Source organism: Colletotrichum spaethianum, assembly GCF_022836535.1.
Source record: "Colletotrichum spaethianum MAFF 239500 DNA, contig24, whole genome shotgun sequence".
NCBI lineage: Eukaryota > Fungi > Ascomycota > Sordariomycetes > Glomerellales > Glomerellaceae > Colletotrichum > Colletotrichum spaethianum.
Window position 1 is genome coordinate 277,531 of NW_026054794.1, and position 11,679 is coordinate 289,209.

Here is an 11,679-nt window from a genome sequence, read left to right on the forward strand (position 1 = left end):
ACAACAGCCGCAGGTTCTAGACTGGCCTGAACGTGTCCGACCCAGCGCGTTACCTGCTGTAGCTGGGCATATGTCCGCGCCGCATTAACGGGGCGCCACAGAGGGAGAGCGAAACGGAACGGGTCTCATTTGACAGGACGGTCCCCCCCGAGGAATGGGCAATATCTGCACACAAAGTAAGGCAATGCTAATGCTGGAGCTAGAGCCGCCCAGCTGACCCGACCAAAAACTCCCTAAGGGGGGCCGCTTCTGGCTCCAACGGAAACCGCCTATGCCCTTTTCGACTTTGCCGTCTCTTCATAGGGGAATCTCGATTCGACCGACCACCGGCACGTCAGAGCTGCTGATCGTCGCCCGAGAAGCCTCCCAACTCTAGAACAGGTTTTTCCTTTCTAACGCTGGCGGCAACTCTGCAACAAGTCATGTAATCCTCGGGTCTCGTCTGGCCGTTCCGGCAAGGGCAGAAGAGACAATGGAATGCCCCCCCTCCCCTTTCCCCATGGCGACATGCCGCGCTGCTGTTCCGCCATCAAGGGCTCCGGCAGCGTCGTGCCAAGCGGCTTGCGAAAAAATCGAGGGGGGAAAAAAACCAAGTCGGAGTGTGGGACCACGTCAAAGCCAAAACGAACTTACATGACGATTACCTTCAAGGCCCGTCATGATGGGGTAAAAGAACCATGACAGGAAGCTCCCCGCCCGCCCGCCGACGACCTCCCGCAAGTCAAGGAAGCCAACCGGGAGGGTGACATGCGCAAGCCGGCCGTGCTTGTCTGCTGCCCTGGATTCCCGCTGTACCGGATCTCGAGATTGGACCCTTTCCTGCTGGGGGGGGGGGACGGGGGAGACGGATCCAGGGGTCAACCCGTGCCGTTTTGGCTTTGTCGATGCTGATCTTGAGCGTATTCAACAGAAATGAGGGCACAAGAAAAGGAGGGACCCCCTCCTCTGGTGCATGCAAAGAGCATTTCCGAGGGGACATGGAACGCGCGCGCACACACTTCTTTCTCTCAGTGCCCAAAGAACCCCATCCCTTCCCTCTCTGGACCCTGAAACCGTCTGCTGCGTCCTGAAGATCAATCTGGTCCGTCGATTGTTGATGCCGTCGCGCCCCTACCTAGTGCGGCTGCCAGCCCATCAGGGCCGTACGAAAGAAGCCGGCGCGACGGCTGGCCGTGCGCCGCAACCGCCTCAAACTCGCCTCCGGCCACCGCAGACCAGCGGCAACTCAAGGAGAGGTGGACACCCCGGCCCTCTGAGAGATCTTCACGTGAATTGGAGAGCCGTAACCACAACTGACTCTTTCCAACCCCCCATAATTCATCAAAAAAGGGTGGAAAAAGTCAAACCCGTTCAGAATAACCTCAGGAGCGCGATTCATTCCCTCCCGCCCTTTCCCCACGACTCTGTCCAAAACGTACATAGTACATACATACGGGCTCCTCCTACGTACCTAGCCCCCAACCCAGCCTCCCACAGTAAGCAGCATACATCCAGGAACCCGGAAGAGAACCCGCCCGGCTCCTGTCGTTCCTCTGATGTCATCTTGCATCCCACTCCGTCGCTCTACCCGGCAGGGCAGGGCTGGGGGAGGAACATCTTTGTCACTTGGGTTTGGTCCCTTGGTTTTCTTAGGCGCAACAGGACAAGGCCAAGCCAGAAAGAAAGGAAAAAAACATGAAAGAAAAAAAAGGCTCCGGGTCCCGAAAAGCAGGGTCTCGAAGCAATGACGACAGCCTGCGCAAACCGCAAACCCTCCTCCTCCTCCTCCTTCCCCCGGAACAATCCCCCGGACGAATCCCAAATTCTCTCTCCTCGTCCGCTGCCGAGATACCGGAACGCTCAGCACCTTCTATGCGGCCGATGTTGTTTCGAGCCTTCCTGTGCTTCGCAACCTGCAGGACACGTCGCCCTTGACAAGCTTCCAGAACGCCAACGGCGCAAAAGAGAGACCACGAATCTCTCGAGTCGAGACCCTTTCTGGACCTGACCGCCCTTTTGCTCTAGTCTTCTCGGAAGCTTGGAAATCGTACCAGCCAAACCGCTCCAAAGTCCTTATCGGCTCTTCCCCCCTCCCCCCCTCCCCTCTCTCGTCCCTGTTCTGACCATGTTGTGTGCTGATGTGGGTTTTTTCTCGTCGTCGCGAGAGTAGCCCACCTTTGCGGCATAGTGACGTCATTCCAGCAACATCTCGCCCCATTGTTTCCACCCCTGCCAAACGTTCAACGGCGCTGTTCCCCTTGTTGCTACCCCTGCTCCGTTTCTTGGGGGCGGCCGTTCGAGGCCGTTCTAAATGGTTGCCAGGGCACTTCACACAAGTCCACACAGCAAGCGAGGTCACCAACATCACCAGGCCTTCAACTGTTTTTTTTTTAAAAAGTTCCAATCTTGTAATACGGGCATAACGTGTACAAAGAAGATATTATCTAGCACTGTTCGTTTGTCCAGCGCCTTCCTAGGTGTTAAAAGTGCAGTAGGTACTTGGTTCCGTTCGCGCCTGACCCAGCCAGTCTGTCTAGGCCATTTTAAGCCGTCTGTCTCCCTCGCGTCTCCGTAGCGCCTGGGTCTAGTCTAGTCTTCAACCTTGAGAGGTTCAACGTTCCAGATCTCCTCGGCATACTCGTTAATGCATCGGTCACTGCTGAAGAAGCCCATGCGAGCCACGCTGGTGATGGACTTGGTGATCCACTCCTCTTGGTTCTTGTACGCCTCGTCAACAAGGTGGTGCGTCTCAATGTAGCTGTTGAAATCGTCCGAGACAAGGTAGTAATCGCCGTGGTCACGGACGGCAGAGATGAGCGCTTGGAAGTCGGACACGGAGCCGAACATTCCACCTTCGATCGCGGAGAAGACCTTGGCAAGGTTCTCGTCAATGGAGTGAGATCCGTAGGTGTGGGCGTGGCGGAGATCCTCGACATCTTCGGCAAGGTTGCCAAAGAGGAAGATGTTGTTCTCGCCAATCTCGCGCGTGATCTCAATCTAGGCCAGTGTTAGCAACGATCATCCAGCCAGTTCCATGCCGCCGGGTCACTCACGTTGGCGCCGTCGCACGTGCCAATAATCAGCCCGCCGTTGAGCACAAATTTCATGTTACTGGTGCCCGAAGCCCTGCAAGCCCTGTTAGCTGGGACGGCCTCGGTAGTCCCATTGGGGGTGCACTTACTCAGTACCGGCGGTGGAGATGTGCTCGCTCAGGTCGGAAGCGGGAATGATCATCTCGGCCTTGCTGACGTTGTAGTCCTCCAGGAAGATGACCTTGAGCAGGTCGCCAATGTCCTCATCCTTGTTGACGACAGAACCGACGTTGTTGACCAGATGAATAATTTGCTTGGCCATCCAGTAGCCAGGTGCGGCCTTTCCGCCAAAGATGGAGACGCGCGGCGCCACCTTCTTGCGGTCCTCGGGCGACATGGCCTTGAGGGTAAGGTAACGATGGATGACACCAAAGATGTTCATCTGCTGGCGCTTGTACTCGTGGATACGTTTGACCTGAACGTCGAAGAGCGCCGCGGGGTTGACGCTGACGCCGGTAGTTGTCTTGATGTACTTGGCCAGGCGGATCTTGTTGGCGTACTTGATCTCGGCCCATTCCTTGCGGAACTCCTTGTCGTTGACGCTGAGCTCCAACTTGTTCAGTTGTGTCAGGTCCTTCAAGAACTCGTAGCTTCCGGTCTTGGATGCGATGAGGTCGGACAACCGGGGGTTGGCCTGGTGCAGCCAACGTCTCGGGGTAATGCCGTTGGTGACGTTGGTGAACTTGTCGGGGCCGTAGATGTTGACAAAGTCCTTGAAGATGGTGGTCTTGATGAGATCCGAGTGCAGCTCGGCCACACCGTTGACCTTGTGGGAACCGACAATGGCCAAGAAAGCCATGCGGACCATCTTGGGCTGCGACTCCTCGATGATGGAGACTCTACCGAGGATGTCACGGTCGTTGGGGAACATCTTCTCGACGCTCTGGAGGAAGAACAGATTGATGTCGTAGATAATCTGCAAGTGTCTGGGAAGCAGGTGCTGGACCAAGCCAACAGGCCACTTCTCCAAAGCCTCGGGAAGAACCGTATGGTTGGTGTAGCCGAACGTGGCCGTGACGATGTTCCACGCCTCGTCCCAGTCCAGCTTCTCAAGATCCACCAGGATACGCTGCAGCTCGACAATGGCGAGGGTGGGATGTGTATCGTTCAGCTGAATAGCAACCTGGTCGGGGAACTCCCTCCAGGGGCGTCTGGACTTCTTGAAGCGGCGGACGATGTCGTAAAGAGACGCAGCACACCAGAAGTATTGTTGCTTCAGACGAAGCTCCTTTCCACGCTCGAGGTTGTCGTTGGGGTACAAGACGGCGCTGATGGTCTCGGCGCGTTGCTGGTCGGCGACCGAGTTTTCGTAGTCACCGCTATTGAACTTTTGGAAATCGAACTCTCCGCTGGCAGCCTTGCTGGACCACAGACGCAGGTTGTTGGTGGAAGGCGTCGCGTAACCCGGAATCGGCACGTCGTAAGCCACGGCGGTGACGGTCTCACCACCCTCCCAGGTGGCGACGGTCTTCCCGTTGGAGTCGGTTGACTTCTGGACGTGGCCGAAGAATTGGATCTTGGGAGCTGTTAGCACTTTTTCTATCAGAGGTACGCTGTTTGGCTAGTTCGACTCACGTCCACTGTGACATCGTGGCGGGGGAACTCCCAAGGGTTGAAGTCAAGCCAGTAGTCGGGGACCTCGACTTGGTAGCCGTCGATGATCTCCTGCTTGAAGATGCCGTATCTGTACCTCAGCCCGTAGCCCCAGGCGGGGAAGTTGAGGGAGGCCAGACTGTCAAGGAAACAGGCAGCCAACCGGCCAAGACCACCGTTTCCGAGTGCAGCGTCGTGCTCCTGCTCGATAACGTCCTCAATGCGGAAACCAAGGTCGTCAAGGCCAGCTGCGAATCTGTCAGTATATTTGGCTCTCGCCCAAAGCCTCGGTGCTACTTACCCTTGGCAACGTCCTTCAGGCCAACGTTCAACATGGCGTTGTCGAGGGCGCGACCCATGAGGAACTCGAGAGAAAAGTAATAGACGCGCTTTCCGTCGACGAGGGTCTGGCGCTGCTGAGTCTTGTTCCACTCCTTGACCAGACGGTCACGGAAGGCTAAGCTGGCGGCCGAGTAGGCGGCCGTCTCGTCGCAGTTGAACATGCTGCGAGCCAGAGTGGTCTCGACATGGCGGACAACCTCCTTTTCGAACTCCTCCTTGCTCTTGAAAGGGCCGGACTGCGCCTTGGACCACGCCTCGCGCTGGGGCTCTGGGATCGAGGCTGTTGAAAGGGAGTCAGCTGTGAGGTTCCATTGAGAAGGTAGCTGGTGTAAGCGGAGGATAATGTGTGGCAGGGCAGGGAACGAAGCTACTGGGTCCATGTGGCGTGATGGAGCTCGCGACGATCAGTGCGGGGTATTTTGGGACTGGGCTGATGGGGCTGCCCCTCCAAAGCTCCACGAAAGCTGCGAGAGCTCGCCCTCATCGTCGCAGGCCGGCGTTTACATGACATCTGCCACCAAGAACCATGCAATTGAGAGAATGGAGGAAAAGAAAAACTAACCCTCGACGCTCTTGATCTCGCCGGCACCGAAACCCGTAAAGGTTCTCTTGTGCTTGGGGCGGGAGATGCCAGCCGGGCCGACGGAGCCCTGAATGTCGATGATGGGCGCACCGGTGGAAGGACGACGCTCGCGCAGGGGAATGCGCTGCTGTTCGGTGGATCCCGACATTTTCGTAGCTGGTTGGGTACGCGTGCAACAATAAAGGATTAGGGACCTGGAGACTCAATTGGTCTGATATCGAGGCTCGACTGTTTTGTGAGACCGTCAGCCGACTTGTTAACTATAAAAGATTCTCAGAGAAGAGAAAGAAGAGTGCGAGAATCGAAACACCACTCGGTCGTAAGTGATGAGTGAGGGACGAGGGGGAAGACGCGGAGGAGGAGGTCCAGACTTTGTTGACAGGCGGAGCGAACGGGACGTACGTCAAGGATGTTGGTGGGGAGAAGAGCGGGGGTGTTTGGCGTGCCTGAAGCTCAGTCCACCACTCGCGGCCGGGATACTCAGTCAGCCCAGCCAGCGCCAACGAAACGAAGCGTCTCAGCTGAAAGTTATGGAGCTGGTGCTCGGCGACGGGAGCTTTGCTAAACGGTGATTGAGGTCAGATGGCGTTCCGGAGGCGGCTGGGACTGCAACAAGCGTCCGAGGACGTACGATAGCAGATGCAGATGGACCTACTGGAAGAATCGAGCTTGGAGACCGGAGGAAGCTTACGAGATGAAGACAGCTGAGGGGGCAGAAGCGGACGTTCTGCAATTGGAAGAGAGGGAAAGGGGAGGAGGGGTAAAGCAGAAGGAGGAACCAAGAAGCCATGGAGAGATGAGGGGGACGGCGGGGGCTTAAGAAAGAGACGGACAGTCAAGCAAGGGTAGGTAGGTGTCTCTCAGTCAGCTAAGGCATGTTGTGGACTACCACGCGGCAAGATGAGGAGGAGGAGGACGGCTTGGAGGTACTTCCTCAATGGATGATGAAAGGGAAGTTACCTCGCCGTAGCTAGCTAGCTAGCTAACTAGCTGCCTCTTGCATCGAGATGGAAGGTACTGGGGACGTCGGCGTGGCATGGCATGGCATGGCAAAGACGCATGGTCTGCATATACTGGCCAACTCGATCTTGCACAAAATGCACCGCTCACCCAGTCTGGCAACACACAAGACAATTGATGTGGCACCCTTGAACAATCCAGCACTGGCTGTCCTGCTGCCCTGGATAAGGTATGGAGAGGCAGACTTTGGCTGATCTGACAACCCGCACACACCAGAAATCCGATATGGAGTCCTGGCTCCTGAGCCCCATATCCAGGGCGCCTGGGCCCGGTCTGGCCTGGAAGGGGGCACCTCGCCTGTCTGCCCATGTATGTACAACAGGAAATTCCCCCGAGGGAGAAACCGCCTGATATGACCTCACCCTGCGGCATCGTGAGATGCGCGGCTTCGAATTGGAGAAAGCAGAACATGCAGCCACGAGCAACTGCTTGCTGCATCGAGCTACCAACAATGCGGGGTGAGGCGCGGTGAGCGAGCACCCCAGCAACAGTAACACAGTCGACCTTAGCTTGACGGTAGCAATGCTGTTTGGCGAGTCTACTGGCTGGGACTAAGGCACCCGAGGTGATACATTGAAGTAGAGAGAACATGGGGTATGCGTCTGCCTCGTGCATGAGGTGGGGGAAGGAGAAAGATGGCGCCGACCGAGACGGATGGAATTGGTCAACCGGTCCAACTTCGCAATGGCACAGAGTCGCCGGCCAGGATGTCTGTTGTGTCTCGTTCTATTTGCGAGGTGCGAGGTGAGTCGCGCCTCGACCACCATCTGCGGCCAACACCTTAGCGCAACTGCGGCAGCCGCCGGTTTAGTGGTGCACTAGAATGGCGGCGGCACTAACACCGAGGTCGGCTCGAAATGATGCATTGCATGTCCAATGCTGGGGCAAGCTGGGCAAGGCAAAGCTTCGGGCTGTCCATTGAGGTCCACTGCCTCCTTCCCTCCCGACCCGGACTACCCCCCAAAACCAAGGCAGCCCAGAACCTACCTTTGGTGCCTGGATGGGATGGCCCGATTGTGACGAGCTACACCCAGTCCTCAATCAGGAAACCCGAAGGGAGAGAAGGTTCGGGAGGCAACGACAACGCGGCAATCCACTCACTTTACACCAGCACAACCCACTGAGACACTGGCCGGGCATTCTCACCACTCCTTGGGGACAAGGGAGGCGGCGGCAAACCTGGCACCGGTTCCCCGGCCGTGGTTTGTCTCGTGTAAGTCAGTCAGTCAGTCAGCACGGTAACCACACAACCATTCCCGTCGCCCTCACCCATCTCTTCAACACCCGAGACACCAAATTTTTTTATAGATGGGTGTAATTGAGTCTTGCCGTGGCATGCATCACCAACCGCAACGCCTCACCACTCCCGGGGCCTCTTCCCAAGCAACCGAGAAACAGTCGGGGCATGGTAACGCCGCCATTCCACCTTACCTACCGCCTCCCGGGTGCGGCTACGAGACACGCCATTCTCGCCTCCACCCCGCGGCGACGGGCTAGATACGACCAGCCAACAACTACCTGTACACAGCAACTCCCCACCGAGTCCCACAACAGCTGGACGTCTCCCTCTTTGGCAACGGGCGCCAAAATGCTGCCTCGTATGGGGTAGAGGAAGGAAACGCTACCTTACCATAGGTAGTACCCTTCTGTGGAGCAATGGAGCACTGGAGATCTTTTTCCACGTTGACAGAATGGAGGAGAACTCCGCCCGCGCCGAACATGCCGTCTGAGCTTTTCTCTGCTCTCCCCTCAACCCCCCCCCCCCCCCACTATTCTTCAGCGCGCCTCTCCTGCTTCAACATCCGGGCTCTGATAGCAACCGCAGTGCCCAGCCACCTGACTTGCAGACCCTCGAATACGGGCTCAAACACCAACGCACTCGCCGTCTCCATCTCCATGCGTCGAGACTCCTCCAGTGGCCTCAAAGATAATCCAAAACAGCCCCCTCCCGTGCAAGCACGTTATTGGCTAGGCAACACTCTCTTTCACCTGCCGTCCAGCAGAGTAAAACTTTATGACAGAGCACGACATTGGGGGGCCCCGGAAGCCACCGGTGCCAACACCACCGGCGTCCCAGTCGGAATGTGATGCAATGTCCTGCAATCCGCCACAGCATCACCTGATGTCTCTCCCCCTCTCCGACGCGCATTGCCGTTCCCAGGCACTGCCTGGCGGACCACAATGCCATTCTATCGTCTCCCGTGCCGCGCGGGCTCTTGTCTGATATGCCCCGGCTCGGAAGTCACCCGCACGCACACACACACACACACACACACACACACGGCCACCAGCAAAGTGGCGCCCTGGCGACACGAGGCTGCCTCTGGTCCCTCACAACCGCCGCAAGACCAAAACAAAAAGGCACGTAAACGTGGTGAGAAACAGATGCACCGCTTCCAGCGTGCACAGCCTTGCAGGATTAATACGCTATAATATACAAACAAAAACCATCTATGCTGCCAGGCCTCAAGCCAGCGCTGGGCGTTCTCTTCTCATTGGGGGGAGCTTCCTCCGAGCTCTCCTCCGTCCCTGATCGTTCCAGCCCGGGCCTCGGCCGACCCTCTCTCTCTCTCTCTCTGGGGGTTTGCATTGGACCTCCGGATGTGGTCTCGTGTCGTTGCCGAGCCCGAGCCGGGCTCTGTTTCCGTACATCATCGCGTTGCACACAGCTCCCGGTGTAGGGTGTGATTCCGCACGGAGAGATTTGCTTCATTTAGCTGTCGCAACACTCCTGCTATCATCCAGTAGTCCCCAAGCCCCCTGGTTTCTTTCGGGGTGGCCGGGTCGCTGTTTGCTTGGCTTTGCTTCGCTTTGCCCCTCTTCCCCCAAATCCTGAGCCTCAGTCCCAAACGAATGGTCCATTCATCACATCGTCTCTGAGCCTCCCTTTCCCAATCCCATACTCCAGACCACGGCAGGCATACTTTTCGCCCCAGAAAGCTTTCGCGCGCAGACCTCTTCTCTTCACCAACACCCGGTTTCCTCGCTTGGGCGGCAGCAACCGGTTGCGAATGCCCCTTTATGTAGCAATTGGTTCCGTGATGCAAAAGGAAATTGCCGCTGTCGATTCCAAGGCACTAACCGACCCGTTCGCTCGACCGCATCGTGTCGAAAGCGAGCGCAGAAACCAGAGTGAACGCCGTCCAAACGAAGTGCCGCCCACAACGCCCGGCAATGCTGTAAAACGCTGACCCGCAACAGAGGAGATGAATCTAAACATTAGGAGAGAAAGGGAAAAGGAAAAAAGGAAAAATAAAATAAGTTGGTGATCCAAGCCGAGCCGATTTCATAGGATTCCCGAGTCCCGAAGGGCGTTGTTGAGGATCGTCTCCTTAACTGCCGCAAACACCAATCGGATATTCGACGTGTCGGTTGCTTGAGTCAGGCTACCGTCGAATTAGCCCCCCCCGCCCACCAAAACCATGACGCTGTTACTTACTGGGGATATAAATTGAGATGTGCTCGATTGACCTGGTTAAACCTCCAGAGGAGATATTTGGCCGCCTTGTTGACGTCGTTGCCGCCAGAGTAGTCGGGGAAGTAGTTGCCCAATGGTGAGCGCCCAAGCTTTTGCTTAAAGATATCCACCTTGTTTAGGAACAAGATGATACTGGTGCGCATGAACCACCTCGAGTTGACTACAGAATCAAACAGGAGTAAACTTTCCATCATACGGTTCTGCGCATGTTAGTGTCAGGGATCGGGTCGAACATGGGGGACCTGGGTCCGTACCTGACTGGACTCCTCAAGCAGGACTTGATCGTACTCGCTGAGAGCAACGCAGAAAATGATGGAGGTGACGTTCTCAAAGCAGTGAATCCACTTCTTTCTTTCGCTTCTTTGACCGCCGACGTCGAACATGCTGCGACAGTGTTAGATACTCGGAGGCTCGCACACGTCTTCACGGAGGCTCACTGTATGCTGAGTTGTCCCATCTGAAATCTTGTTTCGTAGATGCCGGTTGTTTTGGTTCTGGCCCTGAGAACGTCCATCTCATTGGGGAGATAGTCTGGAGAGACAATCCGCATGACCTCTTGGAAGAAGCTGGTGCCATCTGGTTAGCTGCCACTCTGATTGACCTAGAGGAACCAAACGGGAGAACCCACTATTCCGCCGAGTCCATCAGATAGAATTCGGTCTGCCTGTCCATGAGCTGTTCCCTTGCAGGGTCGCTCCATATTGACTGGATAGCGACGCCGATCTGGGGATCAATGTGTGCCTGGGGGCCAGACTCGGCCGTGTACTCTAGGAGGTAAGTGGCGTAGGCCTTGTTCGCTTCGATTTGGGGCTCGATGTCAAACTGTCGCATCGCTTGTATCACTGCTTTCGCGCATTCTACCAGATTCTTAAAAACGGTCGGCCGATAGTTGTATAGTTCGTCTTCGGAGTAGCCCTTCAAGTGGATGATCTTCATCTGCTTGACTATCGTGGACTTGCCGCTCTCTCCAGAGCCTGCGTACTTGTCAGCATGTTCATGTCCCCGAGCAGTGATCAGGCCGGGCGCCGAGAGAACGTACCGAGCAGGAGAATCTTGCATTCTCTGCGTAACCTCTTGGAGTCCTCTTCCAGTTGTCTGTCGATCGCTTGGCTCTTCTTCTTCTGCTCCACCTCCTCGTTGTTCGAGCTCATACAGGCACCCATCTTGACGGGTGTGGCAAGGCAAGGCTCGGGTTGAGACGCTGTCCGCAGAAATAATGCGACACGGAAGCGATTGATGCCTCGAGTCTGCAGGGCTCAAAGGATCAGGAAGGCGAGGTGGCGTGTGTTCTCCCAAAGGATGCACGTTAAATGCCCATAGTATTATTAGTCGATACCTCTGGATGGTGGTAAATCGCGAGGGTGACAAGGGCGGCAGGGCGTCGTCGGTTGATGATGCGGTTCGTCGACGGAGTACTCGGCGGTAACGCAGGCGTGTCGGGGCCGATGGGCTTCGGCCAAGGACCAGTCGATGGCAGCAGTCGGTAATGGACGACGAGGGACGATTGGAATCGAACGTCGGAGGGCGTGAGGATGAACGGATGAGATGCTGCGACCCTGGAAATCGGGGAGGACGGGGAGCTGTCGAGGGAG

The 11,679-nt window shown here is 56.5% G+C and overlaps 2 protein-coding genes across 2 annotated transcripts; both read right to left on the reverse strand.

Moving 5' to 3' along the window:
* Positions 1–2,568: 2,568 nt before the first annotated feature.
* On the reverse strand, positions 2,569–5,386 carry ColSpa_08733 (glycogen phosphorylase; the record flags this gene model as incomplete). The annotated part of the gene is made up of 5 exons (XM_049274945.1): positions 2,569–2,976; positions 3,033–3,105; positions 3,161–4,587; positions 4,647–4,912; positions 4,966–5,386. The coding sequence occupies 5 exons, from the start codon at positions 5,384–5,386 to the stop codon at positions 2,569–2,571; spliced, it is 2,595 nt and encodes an 864-aa protein (XP_049130902.1).
* A 4,509-nt stretch (positions 5,387–9,895) lies between these two features.
* ColSpa_08734 (guanine nucleotide-binding protein alpha-3 subunit) lies at positions 9,896–11,250 on the reverse strand (the record flags this gene model as incomplete). Its single annotated transcript, XM_049274946.1, has 6 exons — positions 9,896–9,995; positions 10,049–10,287; positions 10,342–10,471; positions 10,525–10,653; positions 10,716–11,061; positions 11,127–11,250. The coding sequence occupies 6 exons, from the start codon at positions 11,248–11,250 to the stop codon at positions 9,896–9,898; spliced, it is 1,068 nt and encodes a 355-aa protein (XP_049130903.1).
* Between the last annotated feature and the right edge of the window lie 429 nt (positions 11,251–11,679).